The 19129-nt window shown below is 41.4% G+C and overlaps 2 protein-coding genes across 2 annotated transcripts; one reads left to right on the top strand and one right to left on the bottom strand.

The window, feature by feature from the left end:
• The first annotated feature begins 206 nt into the window (after positions 1-206).
• Positions 207-6790, top strand: dhx32b (DEAH (Asp-Glu-Ala-His) box polypeptide 32b). Its single transcript, XM_023418080.2, has 11 exons — positions 207-610; positions 752-945; positions 1535-1910; positions 1996-2232; positions 2944-3040; positions 3143-3292; positions 4035-4226; positions 4308-4448; positions 4715-4905; positions 5582-5772; positions 6403-6790. Exons 1-11 carry the CDS (start codon positions 329-331, stop codon positions 6560-6562), a joined length of 2211 nt encoding a protein of 736 aa, XP_023273848.1. The 5' UTR covers positions 207-328; the 3' UTR covers positions 6563-6790.
• A 596-nt stretch (positions 6791-7386) lies between these two features.
• edrf1 (erythroid differentiation regulatory factor 1) lies at positions 7387-18909 on the bottom strand. The gene is made up of 25 exons (XM_023418078.2): positions 18294-18909; positions 17301-17509; positions 16198-16264; positions 15979-16104; positions 15719-15843; positions 15479-15626; positions 14878-14979; positions 14667-14788; positions 14274-14385; positions 13950-14097; positions 13752-13863; positions 13394-13505; positions 12735-13028; positions 12532-12603; positions 12274-12421; positions 11920-12111; positions 11240-11440; positions 10934-11152; positions 10477-10703; positions 10193-10351; positions 9836-9985; positions 9415-9568; positions 8738-8853; positions 8445-8617; positions 7387-8335 (listed from the first exon to the last, which is right to left on the bottom strand). Exons 1-25 carry the CDS (start codon positions 18390-18392, stop codon positions 8173-8175), a joined length of 3750 nt encoding a protein of 1249 aa, XP_023273846.1. The 5' UTR covers positions 18393-18909; the 3' UTR covers positions 7387-8172.
• Positions 18910-19129: the final 220 nt, after the last annotated feature.

Raw genomic sequence — 19129 nt, 5'->3', positions numbered from 1 at the left:
TGTAGAGCTTGTGTCCTTTGCGTGTGAGCCAGTTCTCTTTGTAAACACCAGACCCCTCTGAGTCCCTGCCCATCTATCTTTGTTCTCAGACCAGTGTGTGTGTGTGTGTGTGTGTGTGTGTGTCATCTGTTGATGACCGCACTTCTATGGGATTAATGGCCACATGACAACACTGGGCTGGCCGCCTAGCGAGCCTTTCATTTGGCTTCACTTGCAGAGGCGGTCTGTGTGCTGTCCAACAGTTTACTGAGAGCTGGAGGTTTCCAAACTTCATTCCTGTGGATCTGCAAATGAAGTCTAATCCGGACAGACCGGGAGCTCACTTGTGATGGCGCACGACGTTAGCAGTTTAACTGGAGAGGAGTATTTTGAAGGGAAATCACCCCTTTGTCCAGACACGGACGCTTTGAGTCACGGGGATAAAGACTATGATGACATTTTGGAGCTTAATCAGTTTGATGGACTGCCTTATTCCTCCAGGTTTTACAAACTGCTGAAAGAAAGAAAAGAGCTGCCAGTGTGGAAAGCAAAATGTGAATTCATGGACACTTTGGCCAAAGGACAGTTTGTTGTTGTCAGTGGTTCTGCTAAAACTGGGAGGAGTTCTCAAGTGAGTACTGTGGGCATTTGACACTCTAGTTTGCACATTTTATTCACGCGACAGCAAACTGAACTTTGTATATATATTCAAACATACATAAATATTCAAGCCCTCTCACTATCAACTTTTCCCACTCTTATTTTGAACCAGATTCCCCAGTGGTGTGCTGAGTTCTGCCTGTCAGTCCAGTTCCAGCACGGCATGGTGGTTTGTACCCAGACTCACACCCAGCAGGCTGTTGATCTCGCCTTAAGGGTGGCCGATGAGATGGACGTCAACATTGGCCATGAAGTCGGGTACAGCATCCCTTTGGACACATGCTGCACCGGCGACACAGTCCTCAGGTATGTTAAAGCATACTTTCAAATACAAGTACACCCAGTGATTCTTCTCTCCACTGATTCTTTCTGCCCTCTTGCCTGGTTACAACAATGCATAGTGACGACACAGGCAGCTAAATCACCCCGCCTTTTCTTACTCTCAGGAGAGCAGTGAACAAAAGGCCTGAGGGGACTCTTTTCAGGGGCTCCTCCACAGCTGCCTGGCTCCCCGTGTGCCCATATGTCACACTCCCTCATGCAGGTCCCTCATAAGTCAGCTGGGGGAAAAAAGAGAAACTCAGCACATTGAGGGGAGGGGGACAAGATAAACAGGCAGCCAGCAAGTAGGAAAGGATCCACTCCCCAGACTAATTATCAGAGTAAATTACACTAATGGGGGCAAAGCTGAAGTGTAGACAAAGTGGCTTTCATTAAGATGCCATTCTGAGGTATGCTGGAAGGATTTCCTGAATATACTGTTCCACTATTGCAGCCTAGAGGCTTAGAATTGAATAAACCTGATGATTTATTTCAGGCTTTCATGAATTTGAATACAGTGTGTGTCAAGCATCTCGTGCAGGCTCCCTCCTAATGTTTTATCACCCACCCCCAGGTACTGTACAGATGACATGCTGCTGAGAGAGATGATGTCAGACCCTTTACTTGAGAACTACAGCGTTGTAGTCGTGGACCAGGCCCACCAGAGGACCGTAGCCACCGACGTACTGCAGGGTCTGCTGAAGGACATCGCCCTGCAGAGGCCGGAGCTCCGTGTGGTCCTCCTCACCTCGGGCGAGCCCGGCCCCAAGCAGCTGGCCCACTTCACCGGGTCAGCGGCGCCTCTGATTCACCTGGAGAGCCCCGTCGCAGGAGAGGTGGTGTACAGCAGCACAGGTGGAGGCTACTTCTGCTCTGCTCTCCGTCTGGTGCTGGAGATCCACCACGCCGAAGAGGAAGGAGATGTGGTTGTGTTTCTGGTGACGACACAGGTAAAAAAAAAGCAGCAACCACACGGCTGAATATGTCTGTGAATATGTCTTCTTCTGACTCTCTTCTTTGCTCACTCTTCACCAGGAGATAGATCTGGCCCATGACATCCTGCGTCATGAGGTGCACAGCTTACCCCGTGACCTGGGTGAGCTCCTGCCTGTTGCTGTGCACCCTGGCCGGCCTGGGAATCTCCCAATCCCGGGGGAGGAGGAGACGGGCCGGACCCGCAGAGTGTTCCTCACATCCAGCCCAAACGAGGACTTCTTCTGGGCTGTTAGCTCAATCAGCTTTGTCATTGATGCCGGCCTTGAGAAAAGATATGTAAGTTAGTTGTTGTAATTAAAATAAGACTTAGAATAATTACATAAAGACTTCTTAAACTTTTTATATATCATACTGCTGCTGCTGCAGAAACACACCGCAAGTAGGCGTGTAAATTTTAGGGTCCCTCCAGGATGTAGATTAGCAAACCGGGCATTCATGTGTTGTCACTTTAATCATCATTATAATCTTTTTTTTTTCAGTATCTGTCTTTGAGCTGAGATTATATCTCTCTGAATCTACTTCTTTTTGTTATATATTGAAAAGCAATGATTTGTGCATTATTGCTACCCAGAAACAAAATTGCAATGTTTAACTCTGAAGTCTTAAATGTTGAGTGTTTTAATGATCTAAGTGGAAATGTAAAGAACTTTATATGCCATACAACATATATACATTTTCATGGTTTTGAAAATGTGTTAGCTCATGTCACTGTTAGAGTAGATTTGTGTGTAAGTTTAGTTAAATGTCTTTAATGTAACGTCACTGGTGGAAGAAGTATTCAGATACTTTACTGAAGAGTAAAAGCAGTAACAGGAAGTCCCATACATATTATATACTGTTGGGTAGTATGTTCATCTGGTTTATATGTAAAATCTTCACCTGCACAGTAACTATGACTGTCAGATAAATGCAGTGGATACAATATTTGCCTCTGAAATGTGGTTTAGTGTATATATTCAGGGTCAACACACTGTGATGCTGTTGCAGGTTTACAACCCCAGGATCAGAACAAACTCGGTCATCATTCAGCCAATCAGCAAAGATCAGGCCGAGAGTCGCAAACAGCTGGCTACAGGTCCGACAGGTGAGAAGTTAAACTGTGACGACACTTTTTTCATGTAAATATCCGGCTGCCATCCTGTCTAAAAACAATTAAAAAAAAAAAAAGGATCTTTCTCTCCTGCAGGCAAGTGTTTCTGTTTGTACCCAGAGGACAGACAGCTTCCCGCCGAAGTACGACCACACATCGTGGAGTCAGACATCACTTCCACTGTGCTCTTCCTGAAGAGGATGGAGATCGCAGGGCTGCACCACTGTGACTTCATCGAGAGGCCAGGTGAGATTTACATGAAGTGACTAAATACAAAGAGAGAATATTGTTGTGGCACACTGTGCTAGCTGGGCCCCTGTTGTTCCCCAAACTTCACGTCCTCAGTGATGATAATATGAATTTTGGGTTCAGTTCGTTCAGTCCGCTCCCTTTTGTTCCAACAGACAGGAACTTTTTTTATTGCAGGGCAGTGAGCCGTGCTGCAGCTGAACTGACAGCTCTTGTTCTGCGAGCTTCCTTTCAGAGCTGACCTGCTTCCGTGTGCTTTTGTTCCTCCGGATTTATTCACCCCCACTAACACAAACACACACACACACACTGAGCCTCCCATTAGTTGATTAGAGTGTAGATACACTAGTGCTGGTCTATTATAATAGAAAGCATCTAAAGTGGATTTGATTCTTTCCTCTCGCTCTGTCTGAAAATGTCTCTTTTTTGACACATTTGTTGCAAAGACAGATGAGAAAATCTCATGTGTTCCGCGGATACACTTCAATATGCATAGTGATGCATGGCAGATATTGGTGAGGATTATAAAATCCTAATCTGCTGCTGTCTTTCACTGCGATCAGCCCACCAGGGTGCCAGTGTACTGTAGGGGGATTGTCCCAGTGGGTCACCACTTTGGATTACAGTACAGACAGCATGAACAGTTCTTTTGTATGTAATTAATACTCTCTCAGTTTAGTTTTTTTAGTTTAAAAAATTTTTGATTTTGGTGTATAATTCAAAAATGTTTCCAACCCAGATCCTGGAGGTCTGATGCAGGCTTTAGAAGAGCTCGACTACCTGGCAGCTTTGGATAATGATGGCAACCTGTCTGAGATGGGCATCATCATGTCCGAGTTAACCTTGGAGCCGCAAATGGCCAAGACTGTGCTCGCCTCCTGTGAGTTTGACTGTGTCAGCGAGGTGGTCATCATCGCTGCCATGCTAACAGGTAACAGGCGCTGGCACATACATGTTTCCTGCTGTATCTTATCACGTGATCCACGTCACATATATCTTGTGGATTTTTCAGCACCCACTTGCTTCATGGTTCCCTCTGTGGACCTGAAGCCAGAGGCCACCCAGTGCCACATGAAGTTCCAGCACCCAGAGGGAGACCACTTCACCCTTATCAATATCTACAAGGCCTTTAAGCAGTGCCAGCAGGATCCATGTGAGTTTGGAGAGTATCACCTACTTGGAAACACACAAATATGCATAAACACACACACACAGATGCTATGGAGATCAGTGAATGAATCAAGAAAATGAATTGTAAATGATAGCAAAACAAGCTCATTGGCTGTAAACAAAACAATGATATTACTGGGTATATTTACAAGAAAAATACCTATTTTTTCCAGAAATATCTACGTCTTCATCATTGATTCTGCCTTCCTATAATCCTCTCTATGGCTCTGTCCTCTCTTCCCCCGTTAGACTGTAATGTGGAGAAGTGGTGTAAGGATTTCTACCTGAACCACACTTCTCTGCTGATGGCTGACGCGCTTCGTTCTGAGCTCACCGACATTCTGAAGAGGATCGAGCTGCCCGTCTCAGTTCCCGCCTTCGGTTCCCGAAGCAACACCTTCAACATTAAGAGGGCCCTGCTGGCAGGTTTCTTTATGCAGGTTAGATAACATAAGTTTGTTAACACCACTCAACAAAAACACAATAGATTTATTAGAGCGACGTCGACAGCTTACATCAAACACACACAGTCATCCTGAAGAGTCATGTGGGATTTTAGGTTCCACAATTAATGATCACAGAATGTGGACTTATTGAAATATCAGAGTACTGTAGATGATAAAAAATATGCAGAAATAATCATTTGTTTTTTTATAATCAATATTAACAAAAATTGACAAAAATCACATAGCCATTATTGTGTAACCCTACCACCTTGACGCCTGCAGCAATGCAATACACGTATTTATTCTGCTGCTTGAACTTTGACTGAACCTTTTATTCTTTACTGCACTTTGGCAGATACTTAAACTCCCCCTACACTTAAATTGACACTTCAGCTTCTTTCAGCACTTCAATTTTAACTGTTATTTCAGTATTTGTATTTCGACTGTCAAATTTCCTTCTGAGAATTTTTTATGTTTATGTTTTGGCTTTTTTTTTTTCTAATTATGTACTTTCCGAGGCAAAATCAAAAGTATGACTTTACAGATGGGAGCATCTTGTATTTGGATGCTTCTGTCTGCTTATACTTTTTTTTTTTTAGTATTTTTAGGTGGTGACTGCTTTTCCTTTGGAGAAATCCATCTGACTGTGTCTGGCTGTGTTTTCGCTCAGGTGGCGCGGGATGTGGATGGATCAGGGAACTACTTCATTATGACCCATAAGCATGTGGCACAGATCCATCCTCTGTCTGGCTACGGAGCCAAGACCCCCAAGCTGGGCCTGCCGGAGTGGGTGCTGTTCCATGAGCACTCCTTCTCCGAGGACAACTGTCTCCGCACCGTCACCCACATAACACCGGAGGAGTAAGACTCAGCCTTGTTAACATTTTGTTCATTTCAATTTGTGTGCTTGTTTTGCATTCACATAACTGAATCTGTCAATAAGTCTTGGAAACTAGACTGCCTTGTCTTGTTGTTTTAAAAGAACCAGGCAGATCACCCTCATATCTTCATGTTTGAAGAGGCTTAAAAGTAATCAAGCACATTCCCTTTCCCTTTCGGACCAGATGTAAAGCTCCAGTTCAGCATAGACTATTCGTACTGGTTTCGGAGGGGAGGTATAATCCTGTTCTCTAGTATTTGCTGGTTGCAGAGGGGATTATGGATTGCACAGATGCCTGGGAATGTGGAGCTGCAGCTTAATGAAGGAGGAGAAAACCCTTTGCAGCCTTTGTCATGCTCTCTTAGCCTCCACATCCTGAAATGCGTGAATCAGTTCATTGCAGCTCAAATTATGTGAGGACTATATGTAGTGTAAGGCTCCTCTCCCACTTAAGTGGGTGCCATTCAAACTTACTTGAACTGAGAACAAGTTTGCAAATTGAAATACAATGTGCATCAGTTACATTCAACCAAAAATGAGTTTGTTTCTAGAATGAGTCTGACACACAAGAAATCTGATTGATTTTTTTTTTTTGTCTTCTCCACGATTAGGTTCATTCAGATGGCACCACAGTATTTCTTCTACAATCTACCGCCAAGCGAGAGCAAAGACATCCTCCAAAACATTTTGAACCATGGAGCTTCGACACCTCCAACCTCCCAACAGGAACCCCAAGAGGACCAGACCAATGACCGTTGTGTCATACAGTGACTGACTGAGCCACTGTTCCCAGTCGTGGTGGTGAAATAACCAGTATTACCAGTAACCAGTAAGCACTTATTGCACTATACTGTACAGAATCACATTGTTCGGGTAGTTGTTGTTGGGTAGTTGTTTTTTTTTTTTTTTTTTTTCATCTGTGCCCTTAATCTGTCATTTTTGTCATAACATCCATGTTCTGTATTTATCTTTGATAGTTATACAAAGTTCTTATGTTGATTTTCAGTGTCTGATTATTTATATTTTTACTTAGTCCTCCTATTCAATAGAACAATCTGGTTACTAAATTGCAAAGAATAGTTTTTCTACTACAGTGAAATTTACAATGTAATGATTCTGCGGCTCTGCTTCAAGCTCCTCACTCTCACCTCTTACCTTCAGTCACTGTCCAACAGTCAGTCACCCACAGCACCGAGGGTCCATTCTGATTAATGAGGTGCAGGGACAGTTTGGGTCCCCCCTGCAGCTCCATCTGGTGTGGATACAGCTCAGTAACAGCGGGGTGACCCAGTTCACTGACACTGCATTAAAAACATCATGTCGCCTCTTCAGTGACTCGGGCTGAACGAGTTGGTGCCAGAGGGTACGGTGCCACTAAAAATCTTTCACTCTGAATTGTGCTTTTGAAGGCAAAGCAGCTGTGCACAGTTCATCATTTAAATGTTCTGGATAAATAAACTGAGTATGATAAATCATACTTTTATATTTGTTATCCAAAGGTTTGAATAAAATACCTCTACTAAAGGTTAATCTGATGTGTCCTATTAGCCTGAGATTCTCATGGAAAAACATACAATATCATAAAATACAGCACATAAAATGTAAAAAGCTTTTATTTCCATATTCACAGCAAACCATGCCGATATAAACTCACATTTATACATACAGCAATGTGGACAAACTAGCCTCTGAGTTTGCATTGAATGTTGCCAAACTATTGCACAATGTTGTTTTGAAAGCAAGGAACGCTTATTTTTTATTTTTATTTCAACCTCTCAGTCTTCAATCACACTTCAATCCGTTGTATTCACAGCATTATTGGTATTACTGAATATCACAAATACCAATTATATTAAAATGAATCATCATTTTTCTGAGCTTGTGCTAAATGATTCATCGCTTTTCAAGCCCCAGTGTGTAGAAGTTCTATGTGATTATACCATCGGTGAATTTTTCTTATGGCGTGTGGTTTTTGTTTGTAGAAAAATTTGACAATCCAGGTGATGTCTGGTACACTCAACAACAAATCCTACACAGAGGAGCTTTATGTGTGACCCATAACTGCTGAAGCAGTAAGAAAATTAAATAATATCTTTTGAATTTACAACAAAAATGTACAATTCAAAACCTGTGATGCAAATGTTAGAAAAAGATGAATTTGTCTTAAAAGGCGCAGGAGGTGAAAGTAGCTTTGAAATTGTAATTCAAAGTGGGACAGTGTCGCCTGAGGATGTGCCTGTTAATAATGATGTCTGTAAGTCATTGTTTTCTGTCACAGCATCTCTGAGAAAACAGTTGTCAAGTCTTCCCCAGAATGCAGCTTGGATGTCCGGCGAGGTGCAGAGAGCGGAGTCAAAGTCTTGTTGTGGTTTATGTCATTATCATGAATGAGTACCCGTGTCGTCACTTCCTGTTTGCGGGGTCAGCTGCTGCAGGAGCTCTATGTAGAGGCTGACACGGCTGAGGAGAGGTGCGTTCTTCTCAGCTCGCAGCAGCTTGGAGTACACATTCTTATAGGTTTTCAGCAGGTCCTCGTCCTTATTGCTGCAATAAACACAAATGTCAGGAGTGAGTGTTGTGAAAAGTTTAAAGGATAATAGAAACATACACAGCTAGATATACAGTACAATGAGGGGTTTAGATTCCTGCTCACCTTGATTTTCGTTTCATTGTTGTCATCAGTTTGACGAGCTGCAGCAGCAAGAAAGAGAAACTTGGCTCGAACACGCCAATTAACTTCATCACTTCCTGGAGGTTCAGTCCTGAGGTGGGACCACTGGCCACATCAGGAAACTCTGCTGATCCAGCAGGGTCTGGTTCGCTCAACTACAGCACGAGAAGCGAAAAGAAAAGATGTCGTAGGTGACGGTGTGTGATCAGGAACAAAGCTCTGTGAAGATGAATGAGCATGAGAGAGTATTTCCCATCGGCTGCTCTGAAGCTTACCTCTATCTGATCCTCCTGCAGCTCTTTGTGAATCAGCTGGAAAGCGTGGCGAGTTTCTGTCATGATCTCTAGAGCGCCGGTCAGGCTCTTCAGCTTAGCCGCGCTGCTGCTCTGACCTGTGAAAACACAGTATGAAACATTACTGCAAAAGGCTGTGGACAAAATGCTATTATATTCTCCAAGTGAGTCCTCCTCTTACGACCACACCCAAACACACCCAAATCTATTATGTCAGGAAAAATATTTATTTTTGCGGCTGAGGTGGATTCCTTGAATAATGATGAAGGAATCCAACTCAGAAGATGAAATAATTATAATATTAATAATATTATATAATAATAATAATTAAATAATAATAATAATAATGTTAAAAAGCTTTTGGAAAGGTGAGAGAGGTTTATTGAAACTGAAAGTTTATAAAAGTCTATATTTATCTGAAAGAGGCACATGAATTTAATATATTTGCTTTCTGTAATTGTAATAACAATAATTTGTATATATGGAATATAATCTCTTGTTACTTAGGTTGTTGGGTTTATATATTGTACTTTGTGTGTTTGTGTTGATATAAGGCTCTCCTTAGTGGGGTTTTTTAGTGTTTGTTTGTTTTCTGTAGTTTTTTTTGTGTGTTGTGTTTTTGTTAATAAAAAGGAAAAAAAAAGAGACTAGTTTCTCACCTGCCATAGTAAACTCAGCGAAGGCCACCCTCTCCAGAAGCGTGCGGAGAAGCTCGCAGGGCGCATCTTTGAGGCTGAGGAATAAACAAACAGCCTTGCTGTAGTGTAGCTCTGCCAGGCTCCGATGCTGCTTCCTCAAGTGTTCATCCCCCACCTGTCACACAATTAGAGCCAGAAGCACAGACATCCTTCAATGTGTATTATACTGTGATAAGTATGAAAAACAAACATCACATCACCAGTGATTTTATACCAGTCAGTCTGTACTTCCTTTTCCTTAAAAAAAAAAAAAACATCAATTTTTCTTTTAGCATAAACAAAAACAAGTCTATGTCAAAAGGGTGAGCTAAGACACCTGAATTATCAGCATAAATAACAAAAAGATTTTATATTATTGTAGAACTTGACATGACTTCCCCACCTGGTTGCGGAAGCAGCTGTGGTACATAGAGGCCAGGCGGTGGTGGATGGTGGCAGCTCTGTACTGGTAGAGCGGCTGACGAGCCGACTCCGTCTGGAGGTCACAGTACTTCAGGGATTTCATCATTGCCTCAGTCACTTCCCTCTCAATCTGAGGATTTAAAGTTTGATCATCAGTCATCTTGTCAATTTGTGAAACATGGACTTTTTGAGGATATAAATGTTGCCACAGCTTTTGGAAATATGCCATTTGGTGGGGAAAAAAATGCAAGATTGCCAAAATGTGTTAAAGAGTGAAGTTTCACTTTATGTAGAATATTTGATCACTGTCATGTGGAACAAAAGAGCTCAGAGGCACCTGCTCCTGGGCCTTCCTGGACAGTGGGGCGTAGTCCTGCAGGAGTGTAGCCAGGGTGAAATAGGTAGTGGACAGCTCCCAGTTTACACTGTCCCACACTGCTGGGTGGTTCTCACGGCTTGCCAGTGACTTCATAGCCCGCAGGTAGTAGTCTATGGCCTGGGTTGAAATTAGATTAAGATAATGAACTAATTAAGAACATGATGAGGATGGAAGAGTCGAGATGTAGAAAGATAGAGAAAAATAAAAAAGAGATTTTGAATTTAAGGGATTCGACATGGCACCTTGTTGTAGTAGAGGGCCTCTTCAGGTGAGAACTCCCCTCTGCTCTGATCGGCTGAGATGGCACAGTGGGCCTGAGCGCAGATTCTCATCAGCCTGCCAGTGTTACACAGCAGCAGGGCTGTGTTAGTGCTGTCCGCGATGGCTTCAAAGTCCCTCATGCCTTTCTCAAAGAAGGCAAAACTTTTTTTCCACATCTCCTGCTCTGCGACAGACACAGACTTCTTTGCTGGAGGGGGAAAAGCCCAGTTAGACACAGCGACATGGACAGAGGCACAGGGAAAAACAACAATATAAAAATCAGTGGAGTGATCAGTTTTCTAATGTCTCTTTTTAGTCTATATTTTCTACTGATTCAAGTGCAGTGATTGCTTTATGTCACTGGCCAGGTCCTTAGTATTCAGTAAAATTAAACTGGTCAGCACAGTTGTTAAGAGTTGCAGCTGTTACCCAACACACCTTCTTTCTCAGTCTGCATGGCTGCAGCCTGGTTCATATAGTACACTCCCATCTCATTGCGGATGTTTCCAAGTCGTTTGAGCACCTGAGCCAGCTGATCTGAGGCGTGATCTTTCAAAGCCTCGGAGTCGAGCAGCTCGAATGCTGCCTCGTAGCACTTACTGCTAACAAACAGCTGGTACTCCGGGTCCATGGCCAGGTCTGTTGCCATGTTGAAGGCTGGTGGATAGAGAATAAAAGGATTGGAATGATCAATAACTGAATACTGTGTGTGTGTGTGTGTGTGTGTGTGTGTGTGTGACTGACCCTGGCAGCTGCTCTCTCTGTGCAGGCTGTGCAGGATCTCCTGGTCCTCTTTGGTCTGGTAGCTGTATTCCTCCAGGTAAGCTGCTCTGTTGTTGGCATTCTGCGCCAACATCAGCTGGATGTCCCCACAGAGAGACAGGCACTGGCTGTGAAAGTGCAACACCTGTGGGTGCAGTGTACCGCTCACTGAGCAATAGGCATCTGGAGGAAACAGTAGAAGAGGAGGGGGAAGGGGAAAGAGAAATAAATGTTTAGTTATTATATCGTTTCACAAAGTATTGATGTAACTTTTTTGAATTGGTATTAAGATTAAGAGTAAATTTAGTAGTAGCAATATAATTTTGTATTTTTAGAGTATGCATCATTATTAAATACATATTTAAGTGGCCAAAGGTGGATGTTTAAGTTTTGGACGTTTTGCAGTTTCAGGCAGAACTTGAGGACTTGATCTGCTTTAAAAATAAAACAGCAACTTGTTCTATTTTGTTATTCAATTCTTGTTTGATTTGTGAATAAATAAAACACTATTTAGGCTGACAGAAATGTGCAACAAAGAAAAGAAAAATGTCAGCAACAGTCACAGTCAGACAAAAATAAATAAATAAAAAAATCTTGAAAATGCTGAAAAGTAACTATCATAACAAAATTTCTCATTGTTTCTGGTGAGTTAAATGAATTACCGTGGCATTGCAGAGACAGCTTGATGTAGCGCAAGGCTCGGCCATACTTCAGCAAGTTAGTGGCTGCATCAGACAGGACGTAGTAGGCCTTGGAGGCTTTGAGGTAGAGCTGCAGCTTCATATGGTGCTGCCACGAGCCGGGGATCATCCCTGAACGTGTCGGGTGCTTCTGGTCCGCCTGCAAGGGCCCCGCTGGTGACACACAGACACACACACACACACACACACACGGAAGACCATGAGAGAGACATATGCAAGGTTGTAAATGAAAAAAAATGTCCCTGCTCATAAGACAACTACTTGTTATTTCCTGTTTTATTATGCGGTATTTTGAAATAAAGACTGAAGACTGACCTCGTTCCAGAAGAAGAGAGATGCCTTTCTCAGCAGTGCAGCCTCCGATAGCACTTCTGTCCTCATATTTGAGAGGAATGGGTGTGTTGGGGTCTGCAGCTGGGAGATCACTCTCCTTCTTAATGCTGCCATCCACTGCCTTCAGGCCCTGTGTTTTGTATTATAGCAATTTAAAATGGTAGATGACACATTTCATGGGACACATCACATCATTAGTAATGTATGTCCACTAAACATAAACATCATGCCGAGACTCGCCTGTAGTACGTAGCACAGGACGTGTCTGCATCTCTCCTCCTTGTCTTGAGAAACAGGAAAAGCACAACTTGGCTGCGGAGATTAAAAAAGGGAAGATTGTCTTTTATTATCGTTTCACATAAACATATTTATCTGTACACTCCACTCTCTCCCCTGAGGTCTGTGTAGAGGAAGAAGGAAGAACCACTTAGAGAGGCCCTCACTCTGATCTGGTGAGTGGATTTGTATTTCTCCGGCACCGACAGCTCCCCTACAGAGCGGATCACAGCTACAGCTTTACTATCATCCTGTGGGCTGGAGCAGTTACTGTAGGAGCTGTTCGAATCGCTGTCCTCCGTCAGCTCCTCCTCCTCGTCCACCTCCTCATCTTCCACCCGGTCTTCGTCGCTGTAGCTGTCCTCTGAGCCACCGGCGCGGAGCGACTCCCCTCCATCTTCTTCAGGGGGTTCGTCGAGCTGGAACAGCTCTGACAGCATGTAGTGGGCCGAGGCGATGATCTGAAGAGACAGGAGATGGAGGGGATCAGGACTGCAGTCAGGTTCAATCAATTCTAAACTGTGATATTCTCAGCTTTAGTAGAGTTTCAGATTTCACTTTTACTTTCTCTGCTGTCTAAATATAAATTAAAAATATTATTCTTACTATTCTATAGTATAATATTAACTATAATTAAACTATATTATAATCAAAGACTAAACTCATTAGGACATATGATGACTAATTTGGTATTTTAAAGAAGGATTCTCTGTACCTTTTATCTATCATTTTACTTTGCAGCTCATTCTTTAAACGCAGGGTCTGGATTTTAATCTAGTCCAGGATTTTTCTCTCTATCTAACTGTAACTTCGAATTTCTTTTTACCTGTGGATGCCTCTCCTGATCCAGAAGTTTGACGCAGTTTAAGAGCAGAGTTCGGATTGTGCCGTAGTGCTTTCTGTTTTGTCTCGCCTTCAGCATCAAGTTGCTGGCCACTCTGCGCCACGAAATAGAAAATTGACTGATTTAAGTAAAACTCTCATACAAATGATATTTTATATAAACAAGCTCGAGCTGAAAATGGACAATTTAATCTCTTTACTGTTTAAAATTATTTCAATTTTGAAATATTCAACAGTATAAACTGTTCAAATTTTGTTAATTTTTGCAAACCTTTTAAAGTAAACTATACATTTATAGATTTGGCCTTGATCATATATTGCAAGCTCATAAAAATACATACTTGTACAGTAATACAGCTACAGGAAGAGTGAAGGGGTTCTGACATTTCTCCTCTTCAGCCTCCTCACACAGAGTAGTAAGATCATAAAGCTTCACAATGTCACTCCCACTCGCTGCGGGTCCAAGAAATACAATTAGAAAACATTGAGACAGACGGGCACATAGTGTACAGCACAAGAATTAAGAATTTGTCTCCCACCTTTGAAAAGCCAGTAGGTGTGACCCTCTTTGGTGCAGTTGGACTTAAGGAAGGAAAGGATATTTTGGGCGATGTCTTTCACCACCCTTGTGGAGAAAGTCGAGTTCTCCAGATGAGGTATGTCCTCTGTCTTTATCATCTCGTATTTCTGCATGGGAAACCACTAAATGTATTACTTCATTTTAAATATGTAGGCTGAAAATCTGTGATATTAAAACATTTTCACTGCTGCGATTATAGATGACAGTTTATAATTTGAAAATGAACTATGGCAATAATAAAATGGACAATAACGATACTGGACAAAAGCCATCAGCAATTTACCTGAACTATGCCATTAACGTGAAAGCACATGACCAGTTCTGGGACATTGCACATCAGATTGTCGAGCCAGTAGTCGATACCTGTCAGAATGTTGATTGGTTTATTATTGTCCCTGAAAAACAGAGAGAGAAAGAGTGATCAGCATATAAAACTGTTTCAAAAAAAAATTTCCACCATCTATCATCACTGTGCATAGACATACTGTATGTCACCAAAAACATCTTCCACCCATTTTCTGTGGAGATTTGTGACATGTAATGTATGATGCCAACAGAGGGCAACAGAATCATGAAGTGCAATACAATTATAATTACAGGATTACATAATCATCTTCTCTGGTAATTAGCATTCATTTCAGAGCCTGGACGGGAGTAAATTAATTCTAATTCCAACCTGAGTCTCAGACTGACGGCAGGATAGCGACCGCCTCCAAAAATAGGCATGTTGGAACCAACCAACATGTGGATATCCTCGAACGTCCACATGATGTTACGCACAAAGTCGTTTCTTAAACCCTGTCAAACAAGTAACATCAAAGTATATATTAGATAAAAGCTATCATCTGTCGTCATATAGCATTAAGGAAGGGTAAAAGTTGACTTACCTGACTGTTCTCCCCTTCGTTGAACAGTGTAGGGAGGTTTTGCTCTTTGGGTATAGACGTCACCTGGCCCAAAGCAAACGTGCTGTCCATAGAAACACTTTCCTGCATATTTTATAGCAGCAATACTGTCAGTGCAAGCAGTGTAACCCAAAGCACTCACACAAACTTAGCAGTCACCAAGAGATACTTTATATCTAAAAACATTGATTACTTATTTGCTCAAACATTACTCATTACTCAGTGAATACAGACAGTTGTGACACAACAAAGGGTTTTTTCTAACTCCTAATTTTTTACACATTTTATTAAAATTTATTTTTTATTATTTTTTTTTTATTATATTATTTGAAAAAAAAAAAAGTTTTAATTATTTTGGAGATATCATTAACATCTTTTGAAGAGAATATTTTTCCGGCATTTTGTTATTTTTTCTGAGATTTTATAAATGTTTTTTCAGAGATTTTTCAGTCCTCTTATTTTATTGATATCTATCAGAGATTTTCTAGACCTTTTATTAATACGAGATTGAGATTACTCAGACATTCCTTGAATATAATGACATTTTGGGAGAATTTTTGAGTCATTTTGATTTTTTTTGTACCTGCTTGGGAGCATCTGATTCTTCAGTGTCAGACGGTGTGCTGGTGAAGGTAGTGGGCCATGAAGAACTGAACTCCTCTGCCCCATTCTCCTCCTCCCCTTCAGTCCGGTCGTCTGGTACAGGCTCCGCAGCCCCATCACCATTTATACTGCAGGAAACAAAGTGATGGAGCCACAGTGTTAACAGATAGTAAACCCTACTTGTTCTTTTCCATTATTAAAGTAACACCAGTTAACTCACCTGTAGTAGAGGAACTTTGACAGGATTGCTTTCTGATACCAGTGCTCTTTACTCTTCTTTTTCCTCTGCCATTTCTGATCTATTAGCCGCTGGTAAAACTCTTTCAGCCATGTCCAATCTCCTGTCTACAAAACACACATAGCAGAGAGAACACAATTACTTAAAGCACTTACTGTCATGGAAAATTTCTAAAAACATGGCACAACAATCCTTGTTAGGGAATAGGGACTATCTTTGATTTGTAAAGGTTCTTGCTGTACCTGAGAGGACCTCATGAAAAGTTCTTGAATGTCCAGCTCATCCAAAAGTAGGGTCCTCCCTACGCGGTGAACAGCCATACTGACGTGGGACTTGCTGTAGGGGATTTTCAAAAGTTTCTTGATGTTCTGAATTTGACAGAAAACAATGTTAACATCAGCTGAATGTGCATTTTTCGGAAACAAAGAAAGAAATGTTTGCTTTGCAACAGCTTCACAAACCTCCGAGTCTGACACCACGTCAACATCATCTCCGATACAATCAATGAAGTCATAGGCCATCCCAAAACTACAAAAGAAGAAAAGGTACTTAATCACATCAGTGTTTGCAAAGGGTGAGATTTAGTAGTTTCAGCATCCATGGTTCACCAACTGATAACCATAATATTAATCCGGTTGATTGAGGATTATTAACACTTTCAGATGTGCAGCGAGAAATTATCCAGTGCTTCTCGCCAGTGGTGTCTACACTGTAATATTATATTTAGTGCATTCTGACCAACAACAGAGACCATCTGCCAGCAGGTTTCCACAATTAAGCAGAGCATAGAGCGTGACGCTTTCAGCCTCTAATACAAACTGTGACTTATACTCAACAGGTGTCAACTGTAAATCACATCTAAAAACACTTAATCTAATATTTCCTTCCCCCTTATTGAAATAAATGGGGTGGACAAAATGTCAGAATTAAGAATCTCTCTCAGTATAATGCAACGCGGATCACCAGCATCAACAACTACAGACACCAAAATTACTATACGGTTGAAAACAGTTTCAATAAAACTTCATTATGTTTATTGCAGGCCTGCTGCATTAGACTGCATTAGTTTTATCTTGGTGTATACGATAAGCTGTCAACAATGAAGATCCTTTAAAGCAAACACCTTTAGTTTCTAGGACAAAGGTAGAAACACAAATGTGGGTAAAATTAAAGCCAAATTAAACACCAATCCAGCCTGAATGTAAACACTGGAAACACGATTAACAATACGTTGTGTTTTAAAATCCATATTGGATATGCCTGGTAAATGCAGCACTCAGTGTTGTGTGAGATTTTGAAGACTATCCAGCCTTCTGACAATTAGAACTAGGAACTACAAGGATACGATATACATAATGAGAGACAATGAGAGATGGTTTTCCCATATTATGTAGTCTAGAGTTTTGGCCCATTGCCTGACCACTAACTGTGGGTTAGAAAAGGTGGCACACTTGTTAGAGTGAAAAGGATCGGGACAGTGCGTTTCCTTTATTTTGCACAACATAGTCTCATGCTAGAGCAATAAATATCAGTTGTAGCAATAGTATTTCTCGTGATGTTATACCTGGAAAAAGGCTTGCTCTTGCTGCTGGACCCTAATATAGTTGTGCCCGCACTGCCCAGCTGGGGGTTTTCTCGCAGCCAGTTTGCAGGAGGCAGCTTCAGGTCTGTCTTCTCCTGCAGCAAGGCATAGCTGGTAGGAGGTGGGGCAGCAGAGTACTTGACCACGGCACGGCTCTTAATTTCAGTGTTGCCTGAGCATAATGCCGAGTCCTACAAAATAACAAAGAAAAGCATTATATCATAAGTTAGTGGATACGACCAGAGAACACTGACTTCGGGTAGCATGTGAGGTTTTCCAAATGATGCAGAAGACATTGTTCCTCTGTTCCAATTAATACACTATTATTATTCCATAATAGTAAGGATATAAGGCCACAACCAAGAATTTGTTTAATAATCAATATGTATGACAATTACTTTCTTTAAATAATTGATTAATTGTTTATTGTCTGTAGAATGTCAGAAAATTGTGAAAAATGCCCATCATTTGCCTATTTGCTGAAGCCCATGTTAACATGTAAAGTTTTATTTCGTGAAAAAACAAAAAAGAACATGAACAAAAACAGTCAAAAACCCAAAGATCTTGAGTTTATTGTTGTAGAAACTAGAAAATATTCACATTTGCGAAGCTGGTACCTTTTGAAAATCTCACATTTCTGCTTTGAAGAAATGACTTTAATGATTAATCAGCTATCAGAATTGTTTACTATTTGACTGATCATCTGGTCATTTCAGCTCTAGATGAGACCCTCTATAATGAAACTGCCATGTACATAGTTGGTCAAAAGGTCAATCCAGCCCTACTTCTACATGTGGCTTAGGCTGGTAAACAGTTGTCATGAGTATTGTCTGTGACTGCAGGTGGCAATGACTTTAAATATGACATTATACACTACTGTCGCAAAGTGGTGTATCGAAAGACAGTTTGTTATCATCTTAGATAATAAAGAAACCATTTTTACAACCTTGTTTTGTGTTCAGTCTGGTTACTTACATGCTTGCTGTTTTCACCTGTGCAGGTAGGGCCACTGATTTCTTCCTTTGCATTATCCAAGGGTACCCCAGGCTCTCTGTCCCCAGCTGATGCGCTCATACTGGACAACGGACCGTCAATCCAGAGAACATTGGAAATTTCTTAACGACTAAACAACCTATCCATGGCCTGGACAACTCACGGACAATATCTACATTAGTAAGATAACAGGCTAAATAGGTCAGTTATGTGGATAAAGTTAGTGATGTCTCTAGTTAGCTACGCTAGCTGGACAGGCTAGCTCCTCCAGAGAGAAATGCTAACTCGTAGACCTGTAAAAAAAAAAGAGAGTGTAGTTATATAACACTGTTGTTAAATTAAAGCTTTACACACGCGAGAAGGAAGCCTTTGTTGCTTTGTTAACCTCAGTAATGTTTAGCCCTTATTTTACTCGTTAAATAAGCTTGTAGCTTCTCTTTCCATCAGACTGTTGTCACAGCACACGTTAGTGCCAGCAGTGAGCAAACAACAACTTCCTGTTTTCACTCCAAAACCCATCGTCTTTCTTTTTTCAACCATAAGAATTGCTCCGCATTTTAGAAAAAAATATATAAAAGACAGGTTTTAATAGTTAAGTTAGTAGTAATGTAGAATATTAGTATGTAAGGGAAAAGTATTTATACTGCAGCAACTTATTGAGAAAAATGTATGAACCGGAAGTACTTTCAGAGCTGTCAAGTCCTCTTCGAGAAAAGTTGAGCACATTCTGCTCTGATGAATTTTATTTTGAAATTTACTGAGAGGTCGTTAATGATTAAGCTGTACCACTGCCTATTCTCAAACGAATGAAGTTGAAG

Source organism: Seriola lalandi, unplaced genomic scaffold (genome assembly GCF_002814215.2).
Source record: "Seriola lalandi dorsalis isolate HSWRI2012SDOR001 ecotype SW California unplaced genomic scaffold, Sedor1 jcf7180002054580, whole genome shotgun sequence".
Taxonomy (NCBI): domain Eukaryota; kingdom Metazoa; phylum Chordata; class Actinopteri; order Carangiformes; family Carangidae; genus Seriola; species Seriola lalandi.
Note: the sequence above shows the minus strand (reverse complement) of the source record. Positions and strands in the feature narration are given on the sequence as shown.

Excerpts from the sequence above, each read along its gene's own strand:
- dhx32b (XM_023418080.2), top strand. The coding sequence starts at position 329 with ATGGCGCACGACGTTAGCAGTTTAACTGGAGAGGAGTATTTTGAAGGG. Across the intron at positions 2,233-2,943 it reads CCGGCCTTGAGAAAAGATAT|GTTTACAACCCCAGGATCAG; the intron begins GTAAGTTAGTTG and ends ATGCTGTTGCAG. Across the intron at positions 4,227-4,307 it reads CATCGCTGCCATGCTAACAG|CACCCACTTGCTTCATGGTT; the intron begins GTAACAGGCGCT and ends TGGATTTTTCAG.
- edrf1 (XM_023418078.2), bottom strand. The coding sequence starts at position 18,392 with ATGAGCGCATCAGCTGGGGACAGAGAGCCTGGGGTACCCTTGGATAAT. Across the intron at positions 14,098-14,273 it reads ACGTTAATGGCATAGTTCAG|AAATACGAGATGATAAAGAC; the intron begins GTAAATTGCTGA and ends TTTCCCATGCAG. Across the intron at positions 12,112-12,273 it reads CTCTCTTCTTCTGGAACGAG|CGGGGCCCTTGCAGGCGGAC; the intron begins GTCAGTCTTCAG and ends GTGTGTCACCAG.